The 22,587-nt window shown below is 37.6% G+C and overlaps 1 protein-coding gene across 1 annotated transcript; it reads right to left on the bottom strand.

Annotated features, from left to right (window-relative positions):
• Positions 1-311: 311 nt before the first annotated feature.
• LOC149166540 (BTB/POZ and TAZ domain-containing protein 5-like) lies at positions 312-8,160 on the bottom strand. The gene is made up of 2 exons (XM_089431362.1): positions 7,987-8,160; positions 312-822 (listed from the first exon to the last, which is right to left on the bottom strand). The coding sequence occupies exons 1-2, from the start codon at positions 7,990-7,992 to the stop codon at positions 388-390; spliced, it is 441 nt and encodes a 146-aa protein (XP_089287488.1). The 5' UTR covers positions 7,993-8,160; the 3' UTR covers positions 312-387.
• Between the last annotated feature and the right edge of the window lie 14,427 nt (positions 8,161-22,587).

Here is a 22,587-nt window from a genome sequence, read left to right on the forward strand (position 1 = left end):
ATTTATCAAATCCTTTTATGTCCTCAAGAAAGCACCACAAGCTTGGTATGAAAAATTGACTAAACATCTTTTGAAACTAAATTTCAAACACTATGATATTGATCATGCAACTCAACTTGTTAAGAAACTTTGCAAAACTATTGTTTATCTTAAGGTGTATGTAAATGATTTTTTAATAACAAGAAACCATAAAAATTACATTAATAACATTGCATCCATAAAGAAATAAGTGAGCAAAGGTGTTGATCCACGTTACCAATAACAACATCATTCATAAAATATACATGCCAAAAAAATTCAGTCATCAGTTGGATATTCAAGGTCTTCGATTTAAGTATATTATAAGAAAAAAAAATATTAATATAAAATCAAATTGCATGAGCGAACTTACAATTGGTTGATGATATCTACAGAAAACTGATGAGCTATTGCTGTATTCACCTCATACAATTCTTTCAGAGCCCTATTAAATAATTCATTAGTTGGATCAGCCCCAGCCATAATACGCTGCACCCTCTTCTTAGTTTTCTTCAACCCATGTAAGTATGCCATCTTTACAGCTTCGATAATGGAATTTCTTCCTACCACAAGGGCCTTTGACATTCTCTCATCTAACGTCTTCGTCAGATGTTTTACTCCGTAGAAATGGGCCACCTTAACAAGTTCCTTAACACTACGGAAACGCTTATCTTCCCTACTAAGCTCCGCTGTGTACAAAAACTTCACAAATGCTTTCACAATATTTCCGGGAGCCCCATCAATGTGCACTTCTTTTCTTTCATTTCCTTCCAGCATTGCACGGAATACGTCTGACTTACTCGCCTACACAAATAACGCAATATAATAATCATCAATATCTATGTAGGGTAATTGATGGCGTGGCGTTGTTTCTTGATTTTTCAAGTTGAATAAAATTATGATTTTTTTTTAAATAACAAACAAAAATACGTGATAAATCAATTAAATCAATTATTATTTTTTCTTTAAAAAACAAACGAACTCACCAGAATGAAAGAATGTGCGTGAAACAAAGTTCCATCAGAATTGCAAACTATGCTAACATCAGTAGTGGAGGATGCTTCACCGGGAGTGAAGTCCCACTTTCTCAAAAATTCAACCTCTTCGTTCGAATTTTCAAGAGCTTCCAACTCACATGAATTTTTCGTTCGTTGGTTTTCAATCTCTCGTTTCAACTCGTTGAAACGAGTCCACGTATGATTAAAACAATTAGCACACGCAGAATTAACCCCTAGCACAGAATCACAAAGTCTGCAGAAGGTCTGATTTGGTTTAGAATTGACACCATGTGCCATGCCAGGTTGTGGATTCTGCACCAAATTGACACCTTGTGCTATGCCAGGTTGTGGATTCTGCACCAAATTGACACCTTGTGCTATGCCAGGCTGTTGATTTTGCAGATTTGGGTTAAAATTGACACCATATGGCATCCCAGGCCGTGGATTCTGCATTAAATTGACACCCTGTGCCATGAGGGGCTGTGGATTCTGCACTACATTGACAGCAGGTGCAATGCGGGGCTGTGGATTCTTCACTAATTTTTTTTTTTTCAGAGAGAAAATCATCATGAATTTTATTAAGGGAATATAAAGATACGAATACATGATCGAAATACATGAGTATTAGCTGAAACATAGAAACAGCTGAATCAGATAGTATATGACTGATGATGAGATAACATAAACACATTAACACTTCATGGGAGAGCCAGCATCAGGAAGTGCTGGGGCAGCATGAGCAGAATCGCGAACACAGAAAGCATGTGGATCCAAACCATAATACACATAGCGCTTCATGTGTGAAGCGGAACCTCCATAAAATATTAAAAAGAGTGATTCGAAACCTCCATAATTAACGCTTCATGAGAGTGAAGCGGAGCCTCCAAAAAAGATTAAAAGGAGCTGAATAAGCATGATTCAAAATGAAAATCCACCAACGGTGAGAGCAGAAGGTCCAAAAAGCTCTAACATAAGCAAAGCTGGACTTGGGATTAATCTGAAGGGGGCATAAAGCCTGTAATTGAGATCAGGATAGAAGCAAGGGGCGACCTGGAGTCCTGGAAAATGCAGTCATTTCTCCATTTCCATAAAAACCAGCAGGTGAGGATGAACAAAGAACGCCAAGAGGGGTTCTGAACACTCCACCAATTGAAACCATCCTGTACAGATGAAAAAACTCGGTGAGAAAAGCCATAAATCAAAGAGAAATCATACTAGATTGATGAAGATGAGGCACATTGGAAGAACATGTGAGAGTTGGATTCAGCTTCCGAAAGGCACATTTGACATCTTCTCGGACCCTGCCATCCCTTTCTTTGGAGAACCTCCCAGGTGAGATTCCTGTCCGAGAAGAGAAGCCATGAGAAAAGAATCATCTTGAGCGGGCAGGAAGCTTTCCAAAATTTGAGAGGAAAAATGGGGGAGGAAGGCGACTCGCCGGATGAGAAAGCAACATATAGATCTCTGACAGCGATAGCTGAGAGGATTTATGAAGTGACCAGATGAGTTCATCCATTGAACCCGGTTGAGAGATGCCTTTACTAGAAAAACTGTTGATAGCCGATGACCATAAGGGACGAAGAGAGTGGGGCAGAGATAATTCGGCCCCGTCCTTCCATACTGGATTCTGAGATGACCAAGTTTTAATAAGTTTATTCCATGTGAAGAGGCCCCTTGAGAAAAAGAAGGAGAGCAAGGCAAGGGAAATCATCGATTCCAGATTATGTACTGTTGAGTCAATGCCAATAAAAATGCTCGATCCTGAGAAGATTCTCCATCTTAAATTCATCATGAAAAGAGACTGGATCTTTCTAAAACTTTGCCATATGGGCGAACCTCCTCTGATGCCTAATGAATGCCTTCTGTACCAGAATACCATGCTCTTTCCTTTGAGGTATTTTTGATTAATGATGGTGCTCCACTGAATTTTGCCATAAATTCCTCTGAGAAGGGATTTGCATAGAAGTGCTTTGCCAAAAGATGGCATGTGCAGAAGGCCCCATCCACCCAGCTTCTTCGGCCTTGAAATAGAATCCATCTTCACCAGATGGATCTTGGACTGATATGATCTACCACCCCATAAAAAAGTGGCTGCCAGAGAAACCATTTTGTTTGTAATGGATGCAGGTAGGTGGAAGAGGTGGGCCCAATAAATCGCCAGTTGAGATAGAACGGTTTGAACCAATGTTAATCTGCCTGCCAGGGATAAAAATCGCATCTCCCAACATGAAATTTTGTTATAAAAGCGCTCGATCAGCCACTGCCAATCCCGTGCGCGATATCCCTTTGCTTTTAAGTGGAAACCTAGATATTTAAACCCGTCCTTTAACAGAGCATGTTTTATGCCAAAAAGCGCAGCAATCCATTGAGCTAAGTCCAGATTTGATTCGTTATGATACAGCATAGACTTGTCTTTGTTTATAATCAGACCAGATGCGGATTGAAATTTCTGAAAGATCACATTTAGGCAGATCCATGATGATTTACATAACATCGCGAAAATAAGAATATCATCTACAAAAAGGTTATGAGAGAGGGAGATATCCTTGCATATCTTAATCGGCCTGCATCTCCCTTCAGCAACGGCCATATTGATCTGAGAGCTAAGAGAGTTCATCACGAGAATAAAAAGAAGAGGTGAAAGAGGGCAGCCTTGGCGAAGACCCCTCTCCGCTTGGAAGAAAGATGAAGGGATACCATTTATGAGAACTGAATATTTGACGTTTTCAACACACGCCATTATCCAGTTAATTCCTTGAGCTCTTAATCCGATTTTAGCAAGAAGGATTCTAAGGAAACCCCAGTCTACGCAGTCGTAAGCTTTTTTGAGGTCTATCTTTAGGACTGCGGCATCAATATTATTTGATGTGATTGAGAAGAGGCATTCCTGTGTCATAGCAACGACATCCAGAATAAGTCTATCTTTTAAAAATGCATGTTGTTCCTTTGATATAAAGGAATTTAGAACAACCTTCAACCTTTCCGCAATTATCTTGGATATAATTTTAAATAGAGTATTGCATAAGGCGATCGGCCTGAAATCGAAAAATGATTCCGATTTGTCCTTTTTGGGAATAAGAGCTAAAAAAGTGGCAGTTAGCGCATTGTTTATATTCCCGGATATGCGGGAGGCTTCCACCATGCGCAGCAAATCATCTTTGAACAAATCATAGAAATGAGAGAAAAACTCTATCGGCCAACCATCGGGCCCCGGACTTTTATCCATTTTGAACTTTTTAATGGTGTCGTGAAGTTCCTCTTCCATAATTGGCTTAAAAAATTCATCATTAGCGCCCCCATCAAACATTACAGGCATCAGATCCACGACCCATAAGGTGTCATTTGATTCGCTTCTCTGCCTTTTATAATGATTTTGAAAGAATCTTGTGGCTTCTGCCGAGATTTCCTGTTGAGTGTGGAGAAATCCCCCCTTGCCATCTTCAATCTTCCAAATGGAGTTCTTCGCCCGTCGAGCGTTGGCGAAATTGTGAAAAAACTTCGTATTACGATCGCCTTCCCTGAGCCATGTCACTCTGCTTTTAAATCTCCACAAAGCTTCCTCCTTTTGGAGCAGCTCTTGTTTCTTTTTTTCCAGAGTTCTGATGTGGATTTTTTGATCGAAATATAGACCATTATAATGGACAGAGTTAGAAAGATAACATATTTCTTTTTTGATATCAAATAGCCCCTGATTGTCCTTCTTCCTCTTCTTGATCTGCCAGTCCTTTGCAGCGTCTCTCAGCAGTTGAATTTTTCCCGGAATGTATATAAGAATGCCTCTTCAGATTGATGAATGTCCCTCCAAGTGTTTGTAATGAGTTCAATGAAAGATTTGTCCTCGAGATGGGATCTATTAAATTTGAAAGGGTAGCCCATCCTACAATTCATATTCACCCATTCCAGGAAGATTGGCCTGTGATCCGAGGAGAACTCCATTCCAGTTCTAGCGACAGGCATTCCCCACCTTTCAATTATGCTGGCTTTTATAATAAAGCGATCTATTATTTTAGCAATGTAGGCTGAGCCCGTCCTGCCGTTTTCCCAAGTTGGGACCATTTTTTCAGGAATTATGTCAACTAAATTTCTATTTAGAAGTTCCTGATGCATTTTATCAGCCAAAAGATCCTGCTTTCTACATCGACCCCAGCATTCCGTAGAGTTAAGGGTCAAGTTTAGATCACCTGCTATTAATAAAAAATCAATGTCTAGAATTTCAGAATCAAACAACTTGTCCCAGAAAGGAGATTTGTCCCTATAGGGCGCATATATATTCAATATGTTGATGACCTGAGGCCTTCCTCTGATAGAAGCCGAGAGAAGAATCCCAACACAACATTTGAAAGCCTTTTCTCTGACCGAAGCCGGGTTCCACAATACTGCCAGACCACCAGACATACCATCAGCTTCAGTGGCAACCATATACCAAGAGGGGAACATTCTTCTGAAGAAAGCCAGAGACACTAAACTTGAGTGCATTGTTTCCTGAATAAAGATAATGAGGGGATGAGCAGATGCAAGTGTCTCTTTTAGCGCCAGGAATTTAGGGGCGGCACCCAATCCCCTAATATTGAAAGATATTAAGAAGGTCATTTGGAGGCTTGACCAGTCGTGCATGCTCTAAGAGGCTGCGAAGCAGTAGGTTCCATGATTGGGACTTCCACAAGAGACAGATTTGTAACCCCCAGGTCAGAAGCAATCGTTCTGCCTCGAAAGTGACGGCTTCCCCCTTTTTGCTTTTTCCTGACAGTGATATTTTTGGCGGAATTGGGACTAATGGATGGGAAGGAAGGCTTATGAATAGTCAGTGGTTCAAGAACCGATGGGTTCCACTGGAGAAGGAGGTCGATGGCACTATCGTATCTGTTAATAAGGGATTCAGATGGAGAGTTGAAGGGGGTCGGGGTCACCATAGGTTCCTTACCCTTTTGTGAGACAGGGGGCGACCCATTGGGAGATGGCGAGGAGGAAGTAATCAGTATAGGATGTGACCCCACTACAAAGTCCGCTTTATTCATTACCAGCGGTGAAAGCACGGGGTTCTCATCATGCGGCTCGGGATAGGGGGACAATGAAAGTCCGCTAGATCTGGAGACTCAGATTGAAGTTGAGAGTTAAACTGGGAGCATTGAAGGTCGGTAGATTGAAAAGAGAAATGATTTTCGGAATTACTTACATATTTAGAAGGAGAGTCTGGCCCCGAAATTCTTTTCTTTTCAGAATGATGCCTGTTCGCCCTGTGTTTGGATCGGTGCCTGCAATTTCTGATGAGGTGGCCCGTTCGATGACAAAATGAGCATCGAAAAGGGATGCCCCAGAAGTCAAGTCTTTGACAAATTTTAAAGCCTTCCCATGTAATCTCTATCTGATCAGGATAGCCTCCCTTATAAGGCTTCTCAATTAGAATCCACGCGATTCTTTTGTCCTTCTCCCCCTGACCCATGGGTCAACATATATGAATTTTCCAACTGCGTCCCTAATCATTGTGAGAGTTTCTGTCGTCCATAATTCTAATGGCAAGTTTGGGAGCTTGACCCAGATCATGTTATGAGATGGAGTGTTCTTGAGAGGGTCGAAGCCCATATACCATCTTGACAATGAAAGAAAACTTCGGCCGAAAACCCAAGGTCTGTTCAAAGTCAATTCTAAATCAGATGCCTTCTGAAAGTGGAAAGAGAACCAATCTTTCATGAGGCGGGAAATGATTGGAGTATAGCCAATGAGAGGGGTCCACGAAGCTGCTATCCATTTCCTCATGTTTTCCTCATTCATTTCAGGAAAATACCATTTCCCAACCAGTGCGTGTTTTTGGAGACTATCAATCCTTTGAGACAAAGAAGAGCTGGTCACAGAAACGGCTTTTGGAGGGGGAATAGTTTTGACCGGAGCTCTGGGTTTGTGAAGGTGCCGACCTTGGGCAAAGCCTTTCTTTTTTGAAGAGGTCGGGCCTGTCTTTGTGTCCGGAATCACTTCAGGAAGGAGCATTTCATTCACCGTGGCATGCCAGCTGTGATCTCGGTTGGCATTGTCACGTGCAGCTTCCGCTTCAATGGCGGCTCTAAATAGAGCCCGCGTGGCAGGAGAGTCGCTGTCTTCTGACATTCTATTCAGAGGAACAGATCGAGAAATAGAAGCCCAAGTACCACAAACAGTACTTGAAAAAGTCTCTACAAAGGATCCGGCAAGAGGAGTTACCTGGAGAAGTACATAGATATAATTCTCCCGGAAGATTTTGTCGGGAGCTAAGACAAAGCAAGATATAGAAATTAAGGAGAAACGAGAATGGAGATTTGAATTCTCAAAAAGGAAGGTCAAGGACGGGGGAGAATTAATGCGAAGTCTCTGGAGAGACAAAGTCCAGCCTTCGAAGTGTCAATTACAAGGGGAGAGGATGACTAATGCGTATGGAAAACTGATACCACCTGAGAGCGTTCAGAGAGATCATTAATAGCCTAAAGACCCACTGGGAAAAGAGATTTGAAATTATTGATTCCGAGAAGAGGAAAATCACCGGAAAAGCTATAGGCTTCGGAGGAAGGATTCAAACCGTTGATACACACAGCTAAAGACCTGAAGCTACAGGAGGAGAGACCTATGCTGCTGGCTGACTTTTGTAATCAAAACAACATCAATAAACATGTATAATGCACCACCATCTCCCAATACGAAAACGGAGGTCTGAATAGGGGCTGTAGATGTAAAAAGAGGCTTTTATTCTATTCAAGAGGGACCTCAACATGGTTAACAGATTAACAATGTTTAAGTCATCCACTTTCTAAAAAGGAGCTAAACTTCCCAAGCAATATCTCCAAAAACATATGAGAATTTTCCAATTAATAGATGAACTATAACAGGAGAGCACCTCAATGTATTACGACCATGAGAAAATTACAAGAAAGCTATCCAAATCCTATAGAGTTTAGCTTCAAACTGAGAAAAGAAAGCAGTTCAAAGCAGAAGAAGATTAACTAACCTGCATGAAGAGACCGCGGGCACGTCAGGACCAGAGAGCCAAGTCGAAAAACTGGGAGTCCGTGAAACCTCATATGGCCAGATAAAACTAGGAAGAGATGCAAGGGAGGCGATTTACCCCCAGCCTGTGAGGCTGGAGGTGAAACCCATATTGACAGCAAGAGTGGGTTTATAAAGCAAAGGACCTCCACCAGATGTTAAGAGTCTTTCATGGAGAAAAAGAGGAGCTTAAGCCACGTACCAACACATTCCCAAAGCTTCATGCATGAATACTGCAAGCGTCGTGAGAAGACAAGCGTCCCATGGCGATTGAGGATTGGTTGTTAGGGTGATTGGTGAAAAAATTTGGCAGCAGACACCTGTTCGAATGTAATCGACTCTCCTGTCCGACGCGCTCCAGCTCCTAATAGATTAAATAAGTAATCGATTCTGCACTAAATTGACACCTTGTGCCATGCCACGGTGTGGATTCTGCACTAAATTGACATGGTGTCCAATGGTGGGCTGTGCATTCTGCTCTAAATTGACATGGTGTGCAATGCCGAGCTGTAGATTATGCACTAAATTGACACCGTGTGCCATGCAAGGCTGTGGATTCCGCAATAAGTTGACACCTTGTGCTATGCCAGGATGTGGATTCTGCACTAAATTGACACCTTGTACTATGCGAGGTAGTGGATTCTGCACCAAATTGACACCTTGTGCTATGCCAAGTTGTGGATCGTGGACCAAATTGACACCTTGTGCCATGCCAGGTTGTGGATTTTGCATTTTTTTAATACAAAACCAATCGATGAATAGCTCTTTTGGATAAATTGAATAGACTGCCTGCAAGCAAAGTAATAATGTTAATACATTCTACATTGGCACCCGTTCAACTTATCTACTTAAAATAAAAAAAATAGAAATCAATATTAGAAATCAATGAAGGGCTTGTGGTATTTTCTGTTAAAACGCATTTTCTGCATGATATATACGTACCTTAGAACGAAGCGACAAGTGCCAGAAAAAGCTCGCTCCAACCTCAATGAAGTTACAGAAGCAATGAAATGATCTGTGTGCGTATTAAGTCCCTAAGCTGACTCCACGCTTCTGAGAGATTGGATTTTATGAGGATCTCATGTTAGGAATATGCATATTATATATATACACCTCCTATCGCGTATCTAGTTATTAAGACGCTCCTTTTCATTTTATTAGCTAAAATCCCGGGTCGACAACATTAAACATGTTAAAATGAATGGTGAAATTGAGTATATATATATATATATAAGCATATGAATATTTTTTTCCCATAAAGAATCTTTACCAACATTTTAAATAATAATAATAATAATTATTACATCAATACGTTTTACCATTTTAATTCAATTTTTTTCTTTAATAATTATCAAATGCATAATAAAGATTTTATCTCTATAAAATATGTTGAAATATTTATAATAATATTCTTAAATCAAAAATTAATATTTATCTTAATTATGTTTTTTTAATTAATTTATTTGAAATTAATTAATTAAAGAAAATGCCATATCAACAAAGTTAATATTAGACATGTGGTATTGACCAGCTATGGCTTTGGTCATGGTATTGTTAAAAAAGTATTTAGAAGTTAAAAATTCAGATCTTAAAGTAAAAAGTGAATCAGGATAATTAAGAATATTTGTACATATTTTCTAAAATGTATATATATTTAACTAATACATTTTTTTTTATATAATTACTAGTAATAATTTAAAATTAATTTATAATTTATTTAATTTTTATATATAATAAAACAAGTAATTTTATACTTATCATAAATTAATATCTATCAATAATAATCACATTGTTGAATTTTTGTCGACATTTGGAACCAATTAATGTGGTTCCTCAGGACAATGGTGAAAAAAACAATCTTCCCAATTGTTTAAATAGCATAGATGCATCTTGGCCTGGAGATAGTTGTTTTGAACCAACTAATGTGGTTCATCCCCAAGACAATGGTGAAAAACCAATTTTCCCAATTGTTTAAATAGCAGAAATGTATCCTAGCTTGGATATAGTCGTTATGAATTAGTCATTGAGTGAAGATTATTATGAATTAAGAATTAGTTAATTGGATAATATATTAATTTATTTAATAATTTATTATTTATTTTCATTTTAATCGAATAAAATATAATTTATTTATTAAAATATAATTTATTTACAATATGAATATCAATGAGATAATGTAATAAAATAATTTAAAAATATTAAAAATATTAAAAAAGAGAATAAAATAATTAAAAAAAAATAAAAATATTAAAAAAGAGAGGATAGATATATGTTATAATAATTGACAATTTGAATAGAACGATAAATATAATTAAAATGAATTATTAGGGAGATCAATAAAGAAACGGAAAATAAGAATGAAAATAAATAATAATTTATTATTTGTTTTCATTTTAATAGAATAAAAAATATTTATTTAATAATTTATGAATTATTTTGAATATCAAAGAGATAATAATTGAAAAGGATTAAAAATGATAGAAAAGAGGATAGTTATATGTTATAATAATTGATAATAAGAATAATCAACAATTTAAAAACTAAAATTAGTTAAATAGAGTTAAAGAATTATTAAAAAGATTACTAAAAAGGGAAAGAAAAGAATGGAGAAAGAATAAAAATACATAAACAAAAAATAAAAATAAGGCATGAAGAAGAATCCAAGGAAATCAAGAGGAGAGGGCGGGAATCCAACTTCTGCTTAATTATCCGAAAGTATCTTCATGCCAGCTCCCATCATTTCCCAACTTAAAAGTTGGGCATTCTCAACACACTTGCCACTCCTGCACTGAGAATCTCTGATGAAAAGAGCCTTCATAAAGAGAAGGCCCACCTCCTTAATGTCTTTGTTAATAATGGTTATAGTATGCACCTCAGTAAGAAATCTTTCCTTAAAGCCAACAAGAATTCATTAGTCAAGAAAAACCCTAAAGGTCGAATCTCAGGGGTTCATCTCCCTTTCATCAAGGAACTACTGATAATATTGCAAGGATTCTTAAGAAGCATAATGTTCCCTCTACCTTTAGACTCGTTAAAAAAATCAGTAGCTCCCTCCAGTTGGTAAAGGACCCTGTTAACCCCGAGGACATGAAAGGTGTCTATGTTATTCCCTGTTCCTGTGGGACCCCTACATTGGTGAGACTGATCGTTCTATTAATCAGAGGATTAATGAGCACTCATCCGACTTAAAACATGGGAGTACTCTTGAAAAGACAAAGCATCATGTATGTATTGAGGAGGTTCGTGTTATTGCTAGGGTTACTCAATTTCATCACCGAAAATTTAGGGAAGCCATTGCGATTGAGAAAAGACCAAACGATCTCAATAGAGATGCCAGCTAGAAAATTACGATTGTTGGATCCCTTCTCTCTCTTCCTAGCCATTTCCCCATGCCCCCGCTCCTTTTGGTATTCTTCCCCCTAGTTTTCTGGATCATCGGTATTTCCTTTTTTATGGTCCCTTTGATTTTATGTTTTTATTCACTTGTTCTCTTTCCCTCCCTCTCCATTAATATTATAAACTTTATTGTTTTCTTAAGTAATAAAGATCCTTTTATAAAAACTTTATTTACCTAATTATTGATGAAGGTTTTTTTAAGATGAGAACTATTAACTAACCTACTTTAAAAAAACCTTCTTACTTTCTCCCCAGTGATTTAATTAATTTTTATCATTGGTCCCTTATTCCACTACATATTGAGTTATCCTTTTAAGAATTATTCTTATTATATTTTATTAATATATGTAATTAGATAAGGCTTAAGTTTATATTTATTTTAATAGCTTTATTAATAAGATCGATTAATAGATTTAACAACATTTAGTTGTTATGGTAATAACTATAACAATACTAACTTACAATTAGATTTTTAATTATATATAGATTTAATATTAACCCCTATGATTAAATATGAATAAAAACTAGCTTACAATTAATTAACTAAACGTTTAATTATATGATTTTAATAATATTAAATATTTAATTATATAACTCTTATATAAATTTAATGTTAACCCTTTTAATGTTAATTGAATATGTTACCTTATTTATATAGATATTAAACTAACTTTCCATTAACTATTTAATTATATGTAAATTTAATATTAGCCCCTTTTAATTAAATATAAGTAAAACTAACTTATTATTAGTTTACTAATTATTTAATTATGTAACTTTAATTATATAACTTATATATATTTAATATTAATACTTTTGGTTCATATTGAATAAATACATTACCTAGTTTATATTTGATATTAAACTGATTAACTAAATATTTATTTATATTACTTTAATATAGGTCCTTTCAATAACTAATTAATTCCTATTAATTAATTTATATTTAAATATGGTATAGGCATTTAACTAACTTACTAATTATTTAACCAATTATGTTCTCCTATCCATATCCCTTGGTCCAGTCCAGTTAGTCATTTCCCAATCAAATATAGCCGTTAGCCAGTCTAGTTGACCAGTTAATTATAACCGTTGCCTGGTCAAATATAGTTGTTGGATGTTCTGCTCTGTGTATTTAACATGCAGTCTAGATCCGAATCTTCAACTTGTCCTGACGATGAACCACACTAGTTGGTTAGAAATGCGTTGACAAATGCATTCAAATGTGATTTACGCCGAAAAATCTTCTAAAAAAACATTGATATATATATTACAATTTTAATTTAATTTTTAGTAATTATTAAATGGATAGTAAAGATTTTATCTCCATGAAATATGCTAAAATATTCATAATAGTATTCACAAATCAAGAATTAAGATTTATCTTAAACTAGTTATGCTCTTTTAATTAATTTATTGGAAATTAATTAATTAAAGAAAATGTCATATCAACCAGACATATGGTATTGATAAGGTATGGTATCGGTCCATGGTTACTATTGTTAAAAATAAGAGAAATGGATTTTTTATTTTTATTTTCAAGAAATACCCCATATCATCATAAATTGAGAGAGGGTACTCGGTACATTACAACCATTACAACCTCAGAGTCATTGCTTGATATAAACACAAGGGTACCTAAACCCTACTTCTATGTAAGTATGATGATAAGGAAGAAGGTGTATAATGAATCGACTAGTATTATCTTCAACTATCCCATTGAAAAAATAGATGAGTTATGTAAATTTTCCTCATTTCATCGAGAGATGCTTTCTAGCTCAGTGTGGTAGAGATGTTGTAATGTAATTTTTAACATTTTGACTAAGTAAAATTACATAAAAATAAATATAAAATTAAATAAAAATATTATTGTAATGTAAACATTTTAACTAGCACAAAAATAAAATACAAAAATATAAATAAAATAACCCTGTAAATATAAAATAAAAATGGCCCATGTTTGTAACAACCCCTAGTTAAAATTTCATGTAATAAAGTTAATAAAGGAAAAATAAGACCAAGGTCATGGGACAGTTATTCCAAGTTGAATGTTGGTCAAAGCATCCTAGTGGGTGTTCATTTCAATTTATTAGTGGTTAAGGAAATTGACAAAGACATTGATAAAGGATTAGGAAAGGAAAAGAGGCATTAATTGGTATTTTGTTAATGAGAATAAAGAGAAAAAGGAGAAAAGGGAGATGAAGGGTCACAAATTTGCATGAGAGGAAAATTGAAGGAAAATGAAGAAAATAGAGGCCTCAATGATAAAAAGGATTTTGAGAATCAATTCATGAATTTTGTCACTTGATTTTTTTGTCAGTTTAACTTTGGAATTGGTTTCAGAGAGATAAGAGAACCAATAGGAGGAAAGAAAACAAGAAAGGAAAAGTTGGATCAAGTAGCTTCAACAAAAATAATTGCAAGTAACGGGTGGCATGTTTAATTTCCTAGTTGGTTTGAGAATGCATGGTACATGCATTTGTGCATTTGGTTCTCTTGTTGTCTTGGCATGGGTTTTCCCAGGTGTGTGTTGTAGTGGCTACAACCACCCTCTAAAATTTTTCCATAACCTGTTTTGGAGCCTCCCCTACCAACCTTACACAACACTTTGTCTTGCTTCCTCAAGTACTCAAGCTTCAGTGTTTTCCTTGCACAAAGGTAGCCTATCGATCACATTCGATCCATTCCCCTCAAAGGTTTCTTACCCAGACTTGGTCCAGCTGCAAGCTGAATAGCTTCCCAGTGAAATTTTCGCATTTCTGGAGGGCAACTAGCCTTCCCTCTAGGAATTGTGTAATTCCCTCTGACAGCCTGTTGGGCTCTAGGATTGCGCAATCCTGCCAGCTAACCCTCCCAGCAGGATATGCACAATTTTTTCCATCAACAGGTTGTTCAACCCAGCATTTGTGCAAATCTAGGTAGCAGTCAACTGCTCAGCCCAGAAATTGTGCAAACCCCCTAGGCAGCTAGCCCAGCTCCCAGACATAAATGCAAATTTTTCTCCATCAGTTGAGCAGTCTCTTGCATTTGCAACTGAGTTGACTGGCTCCCTCCAGGACCGAGCAAAATAGACATTCATGCATAGGTTTCTTCTCCCAAGGTAGCATGCAAAGGCATCCCTTGTCTCATGGATCTATTTTTAGCTGTTGGAGGTTACATGCAAGGAGAAATTCAGAAACCTCCCACCAAGTGTTATCAAACTCATCAACTGGATGCTGTAGAGCTCATTCCTCACATCAACCTTGCATCTCTAACATCCCACATCACATCTAGGAGTAGTCGGCACAGTCAGCTCAACTGTCTTGGGGTAAGCCCACTTCCCATGCCTTGTGCTGCATTTCTATCACTTTTTGTGTTTTCGCTTGTATGAGTACTATTTTCTTGATTTCTTTGACCTCTTGTTGCCGTTTACATGTATACTAGCATGTCCTAGCTCTGTTTCAGTTTTCGTTACTATCTCACTATTGTCACATGCATGAAACTGTTTTGCACGGACATTCGCCCAACTGGCGAACTACCTCACCCACATGCATGTTAATCTTCTCGCTGAATATTTCATTCATGTTTTGCGTGCATTGTTAATCACTTTTGCTATCACTTCATGTTGCCATACATTCATGTGCTCATCTAAAGCAATCTAAATTTTACTTGGCCTCGTAAACATGGAATGTTAATGATATAAAGTGACCAAAAGATAAATAAGTAAAAATGGTTATCGAAACCAGCACAAACAATGAATGATAAACAAAATGAAAAATGGGGCAAAATGTCGCATACCCACTTAATGAGACTTCCATCTGCTTCCATACTCGATGTTGCCCAAGACAAAGCATGTCATTCCACGAGTGTCCACATCCTTGTATCCACAGTAGAATTCATCCTTGTATCCACATACAACCTACGTTGGCCATACCCTTCCGTAAAGAACAAAATAAAATAAAATGAAGCCAAAAAGTCTTTTTACTGGTCAACGGCTTAAAGATTTTGAAGCCTGTATTTAAAAGGAATATTCTCATACCAATATCCTTGCTTGCTTTGAAACTATATTCAAATACATCACTTCTTCCAAAAACTTTACATACTGTGGATCTTCATAATCCAATTCATTAGTTAAATGTGTTGGCATTATGATACAGATTTGGCACTATGACACAGGTGTTATCCTTGATGGCAAATCATACAAATCACATATCACAGTTCAGGCTCACAGAATGAAGAGAAAGAGGTATACGTAGGTTCCCCATTGACCAAGCCATGTGTACACGTGGGTTTGCAGACCAAAAGGCATGTATACCATACACACACATTTTCATGGAAGGTGTTAGTGTCGGTCTTGAGCCCTCCATCGGTGATCAAAAAACTCTTTGCATATGCATAAGTAGGTGTCTCATCGATGTCAGTTTTGCATTCCATTAGGCATGCCATAAAACTGATGGAGGAGCTGGTCCTTGTTCCCTTCTTGGCTTTGCTGGATCAGGTCATATCAGTTAATGAACTTGTGTCACGCTTGTTTTGTTTTGTCTTGAAGTCCAAAGTCTTAGGTCTAGGGTTTCAGTCAAATGTCATTGCAAGATCATGAGTCAAAGGTCCATGGGTCCCCAACAAGCCGGAAGGAGGTATGTAAATATGTTTCATGGATATTTTCATCAGGTACAACTCATTTATACCTTGGATTTAAAAACCATCTTTTTAAACCCAAGGTCATGTGAAATTTGCAAAAAATAAGGAAAATTTTCAAAATTCTTCAAAATGCCGGCAATAACCCTGGTCTCCTCGCTAGAGTCCATCAGATGGTCAACCTGCAAAAAGAACGGAGTTAAAGCACTCAAAAGATCAAATTCAGGACAAAGTGAACTCAAAACAGTGTTAAAAGTGAATGTCAAAACAAAAACATTAGAAAGTGGGTTTGGTAAGTTAATTTTTTCAAATTGGGCCTATAAAGAGTAAATTTCCCTCTAAACAGCCTCATTATGCATTTGAGAGCTTGCAAAAACGAGTGAGAGGTCAAAAGAGGCGATTTGCAGAAAGTTGGAGTCATTCTCAGGGGCGCGACCACTCAGGTTCAGTCAGTGCGCGACCACTCAGCGACCCCTCTGCAGTGTATTTTTCTAAAGGGCGCGACCACTCAAGCTGTCTTCTACAGAACCACTCCAAATCGACTAAATCGCCCTCTTGCTTGCTCAACTGATCGAGGTAGGGTCTTCTAGTGCGTTTGAATGCTTGGAACATGAAATGATGGGCTTGCATATATATGTTTATCACCAAGAAATGTAAGGAGAAATGGATTTGGGTGATTGCTTGTTCATGTAGGCATTATGCTAGGGTTGATGTTTTTTCAAGGCTTTAAATCCCTATTTATTCCCTCCTTGTTTCTTATTAAATTCACAAATGTCATATATATCTTATCTCAATTGCAATAAATACTAAATCTCTCATCCCAAATTCCTAAAACCCTATCCCTCCCCCAAATCCCTTTACCAAACCCTAATGCCCTTTCATGTATTCTACCCAAACCCTAATACCCTCCACACGGCAAGGAAAATAAAAGAACAACAACAAGGATAAAAATGTTATGTAAAAAGAGAAAAGAGCAATAATATAGCAAAATGACCAAATAAAAAAAAGATATTGCTGGGCATAGTCATTGGAAAATAGAAGACACACTGCTGTTGCATATCCATAGCAAAAACAAGAAAAATGCAGCTGTGTATATGTATAAAATGGACATATTGCTGTAAATATTGTTTGCAAAAGAATATTGTTGTGTCTCCCCAAAACCAAGCCCTGTTTTCCTCTCTACCCCTTCCCTAAAATCCTGTTCAATTAAGATCCCTTTTCCCTTATGACAAGATGTAAAAGAAGCCTTGTTCCCCTATGACTAAATGTACATAAAATCCTTTGAAAAACACTGTTTACCTTATGATGTACATTGAAAAAACAAAAAACTCAATGGAGCAAGCTATCTATGCTGTCCTATACTCCTGTTGCAAATGCATGTCCTTTCCCTTGATGACTATCATACGTATTTTCCCTAATAAAGTATTTCTTTGCAAATGATTTCCTAATGATGGAAGATGAGATGATATGTTTGACATTTTGTGAATTATCCCTTAAAAATCCCTGTTTTTATATATTTTCCCATTCCTTATTAAAAATCCCTCCCCTAACATTTCCCTTATGATTTTTTCCCCTTGAAAACAGCATACTTGTCAGCATTTTTGCAGGCAAGGGCAGCAGTTTACTTTATCTATTTTCTCCACTTTGCTCAAAAGCACCATGTCAACCACTGAAACCTATGAGCAAGGTGATGACCGGTCCTCTTCCACAGAGGTTGAGGTACAGCGGAGGCCTCGTAGGGGAGGCAAAGGTGATCATCATAAAAGAGAGGAGCCCAAGAAATTTTGAGAGTTTTGAAGCATTTTTGGCATTTTTGGGAATTTTACAGGTTTTGGCCATTTGACTGGTCTCACCCCGCGCGCGACCAGTCATGGGGAAAGCTCAGAACGGGGAAAACTCTACATTTTTGGAATTTTCATGCAAAAATACACTTGCCTATGGATGGGTTTCAGATTTTATGAAGATTTGGGCTTCCAAAAGCTCAAAATACATGCAAATTTTGACTTTCTGCCCCTTTTTTGAGTTGCAGAAAGCTGTCTTGGGAGAAATGACTTTTGAGGGGTCAAATCAACTCCAAATTCAAAAATTCCGGTGGGGTTGGAAAGTAGACTCATAGACCTTTCCAATGAGTTATCTTGCACCTGATTTGGACACCGGAAAGGCCCTCAAACAGAGCTGTCAATGCGCGCGACCAGTCAAAGTGAGGGGCGCGACCACTCAAGGAAATTTCACTGTTTTGACCAGTTCGGCCAGCAAAACAATATTTTTACTTTGGTTGACTTTTGAGGCATGTAAATGATGGATTTTTGTGTAATTTTCATAGCACTTGGATACATTTACTCTCCTTTGACACTTCTAGAAGTTTCTTTGATGTAAATAGTGAATATTTAATGCATGGATAGATTACCTAAGTTTTAGAGGCAAGTTGTTTTGACTGCCTATTATCTAGTGCTCAGTTTAGAATTAGTTGAAACAGCTCCTAGGAAGCTGAGCTCGACCCCTAGAGGTGGGGAAATGAGTTAGATCATCTATATTATGCCTTCTCTTGCTCATTTTCATAGTTGGACTCTGGAGGGAGAAGCTCTATTGTATATTTTACTTGTATCTCTGCAATTTGAGGAAAAGGAAGGCCAGGGTTTTGCAGACATCATTGTGGATTCTTGTGGATTATTATGTTGATGGTGTGTTTCCTAATTGTCATTGTAAGTGTGTTTATGTGTTCCATCTCTTATTCTATTGCTGCTAATTAAACAAAAGAAGTGATAAAGTTTGAATTCATGCATGCCATGCTCAGCTTTCAATTTTGTTTAATATTTATGTTTTCCACTGTCTAAAGAGGATTCAAAGTCATTGTTTGCCCTCTTTAGCTCCTTCTCTTTCTTCCTTGATCATCCATCTCAGCTTAAGGCATCAGCACAAACTCCTACCTTGCCCCAAAGACCCACCTGCAAAAACTGAGCTCAATCCCCACACCCTGAATTGTACTCCCTCCAATTGCCACCAAAAACCCCAAAAACTTTAAATCAACCTTTTAATCAATTTACTAGCCTAATATCAGTGTCACTGTATTGGTCATCTCTGTCCATTGAATATTTTACTGAGATTGACCGGAGAGAGCCTTCTCATACCCCGTAGGGCTAGCTACGAGGTGAAATGGTTTGATGTTGCCTTGAAGGTTTACCTTCCTCAGCCTAGGGTGAAATCTCAAGTGCTAACATACTGGCGACCATACTGGGGAGAACATCTAATCCTTAGCTCATTGATGTGTTTGTTTCATAAGTCTTAGACGGAGCCTGAAGTTACGCCAGGTAGCCTTCGAAAACGCTCTTGTTTTACATCAGCATTAGTAGATAAACGCTGCTTCAATCAATCTCCGTGAGCTTGTGAATACGACCACTTCATTTCCATTTCACCCCAGTACATGTATCAAGTTCAGATCTGATTGTTGATGGTGAACAACGATCAGACACTTGAAAGGCTGAAATCATTCACTTGGCGACTCTAAATCAGTTTTGAAGATCAGATCCAAAGACTCCACTAGAGGATGATCCCGACCAGCAGAAACATGAAAGGAGAATATGGCAAGATCAGGTACTCAAGTTGGAATTTCATCCAGGACATTTTGTTCTTTGTTGTAAATTATTTCTTCTCTTTTCCTGAGAATGTCAAGAAGGCTTTGCAAAGTATATTGTATTTGAGAAGAGATCCTCGGCCTGCAGTTGATTCTTTCCCTTTGAAGATTGTGAATACCAAAGATTTACATGCCTTTGAGCTTGATCAAGATCCTTTTTCCGAATTTTGTGATGAACCTCAAGCGACCAAGTCTGATTCTATACCTTCTGTACATACCCCTACACCTTGTAAAATTCCAGATCGGTATAAACCTCTTGTTTTACCTTCTGTTCTTCATGCTTTTCCCAAAAACTATGATCTATACTTGCCGATGTTTGATGGTGAATGTAAGAATGTCAACGCTGAGCAACATGTCCAGAATTTTGAGAATTTTCTAGATCTTTTTGAATTTGATGAAGAAGATGTTAGTATAAGGCTTTTTGCTCTTTCTTTGCAAGCCAAAGTGAAGAGTTGGTTCAAAGCCTTGCCTGATGCAAGCATCTCAGATTTCCAGTAGTTTGTCAAAGTTTTTCTCGACAGGTGGATGATCGGACAGAACCTTTTCTTGATTGTAGAAGAGTATAACCAGCTGAAAAGATTGCCAGGGGAGACAGTACAACAGTTTTCAGCCAGATTTAATCAAGTTTATTATTCGATGCCAGTTGATATAAGGCCTACTCCTAGATCTGCTCTCTTACACTATCCGGGCGCCTTTGATCCGGAGATGGAGTTTCAGCTGAGAGAAAGGGATATTGCAACACTTCACGAGATGCAAAACAGTGCAGTAAATGTAGAGGCGCATCTGCTGATCCGAAGGGCAAGAATGAAGGAAGAAGAGATGAAAAACATAGATCTGGCCGAATCAACATCTCTAGAGGTAAAGCTTGACATTTTGGTAAGTGCAGTGGAAAAGATGATGGACAAGATCAACTCAAGGAATGATTATGAAGATCATGGCTCGCTGATTGAAGAAGAACAAGTTGCTGATCCAAAACATTTTGTTTCTTACCCTAGTTGTCATAGATCTGATAATGATTGTTTTGTAGATCACCTTGGAGAAGAGAGATCTATTGATATGACATGCATGCTTGATGATGTGTTTTATACCGTTGATTTGCCTCAGTTTGATGAGTATGACGATGATTATGTTCTCCAAACAGAAGCTAATCTTGCAGACAAATCAGCAGCAAGTTTGTGGGAGGAGGAAGTTCATTTTCAGTAGCTTGAATACAATGTTCAGCCATCACATATCAGCTATGACATTGACGAGGAAAGTGCAGCACAGTTTGAAGTAAGTGGCGAATCTTTTCCTTTTTGTTTTGATTCATGTCAGTTCATTAGAGACAACTTCCATGAAATTAGAAATCAGCTGTCAACAAGTCTTGATCTAGACCATCTTGAAGGCAATAAAAACCTTGCTCCAGACTTTACATACTCAGATTTGCAGTCCCCAAATGCCATTGGTTTTCAAGTTGCAGATGAAAGCATGGAAGCTGACATATTTGATCAAATGATACAAGAAGGTTCCCTACCTTTTTGTTTCGAATCATTTCAGTTTTTGAAGGGTAGATTGTATAGTAAATCTTTAAATGGACAGCCTATAACAAATCAGCAATCCCTCAGTGTTAATGTTGAGGATGAGACAAATAACAAAATTCTTGAGCAGCCTGTAGCATCAGATTTGCAGCCACCAAATGAAATTGAAGGGCAGATTACAGATGAAGGTATAGCAGCCGAAATACATGATTTGATGATGCAGCAAGATTCTATTCCCTTTTGTTTCGAAACATTTCAGTTTATAAGGCAGAATCTTCGTAAAATCTCTCAAGAAAAAGATGAACAGCTAGAAGGATGTCATACATCTTCAATGGATACATTGCAGCAGTCTTTTCAAGTTTTTTGTGATCCCATAGCTAATGTTTTGGATGAGTTTTGCAGTCAAAATCTATCTCCATTGACTACATGTGAGCTTGAAAAATGTGCTGATATGAATTTGATCTGGCAGCCAGTTTCTTCGTCATTTTCAGCAGGGGTCTCATCACAAGGCTCAGATCAAAGTTTGCATGCATGGTATGAGGAAAAGAGAAGTAATCCATTGGATGAGCTAAGTTCCAGTGAGCTTGAATTTCAAGATCCTTATGCAGTGTTTTTGGAGGCAGATAGAGAGTTCGTATCATTCAACGGATCTGTTTCTAAGTTGCCATCAGAGTTGCCTTTCAGTAGTTCTCTCTTGTTGTTCATAAGCAAACACTTGTGGAGAATTCGAACAGCAGACGGGATACTTACTTGGTTGCATTGGTTGTTTCATTTCACTTGATCAGGTGATGAATGAAACTGTTAGAGTAGGTTGTGATGAATAAGCTCCACTTTGAGCATCATTTTCAGTTTGTAGGTTGTGTTTAAGTATCGAGTCAGTTTCTAGTTGAGTCATGAGTCCTTTATGAGTCAATTTTTAGTCTTGTTGTTAAGTTAGTTTGTGTCAGTTTTTAGTCATGCATTTCAACTTGAGTTTATGACTCCATTGCCCAATGATTGCAAGCACTGGTCTGCTCTCCCAGAGGTCTAAGGTTCTTGGCACCTCCAAGGAGCTACCATCCCCATTGGAGCCAATGTTAGTGTCGGTCTTGAGCCCTCCATCGGTGATCAAAAAACTCTTTGCATATGCATAAGTAGGTGTCTCATCGATGTCAGTTTTGCATTCCATTAGGCATGCCATAAAACTGATGGAGGAGCTGGTCCTTGTTCCCTTCTTGGCTTTGCTGGATCAGGTCATATCAGTTAATGAACTTGTGTCACACTTGTTTTGTTTTGTCTTGAAGTCCAAAGTCTTAGGTCTTGGGTTTCAGTCAAATGTCATTGCAAGATCATGAGTCAAAGGTCCATGGGTCCCCAGCAAGCCGGAAGGAGGTATGTAAATATGTTTCATGGATATTTTCAT

This window comes from Pinus tabuliformis, chromosome 5_1 (assembly GCF_031772625.1).
Source record: "Pinus tabuliformis cultivar Carrire ecotype Pingquan chromosome 5_1, CPIR1, whole genome shotgun sequence".
In the NCBI taxonomy this organism is placed as follows: domain Eukaryota; kingdom Viridiplantae; phylum Streptophyta; class Pinopsida; order Pinales; family Pinaceae; genus Pinus; species Pinus tabuliformis.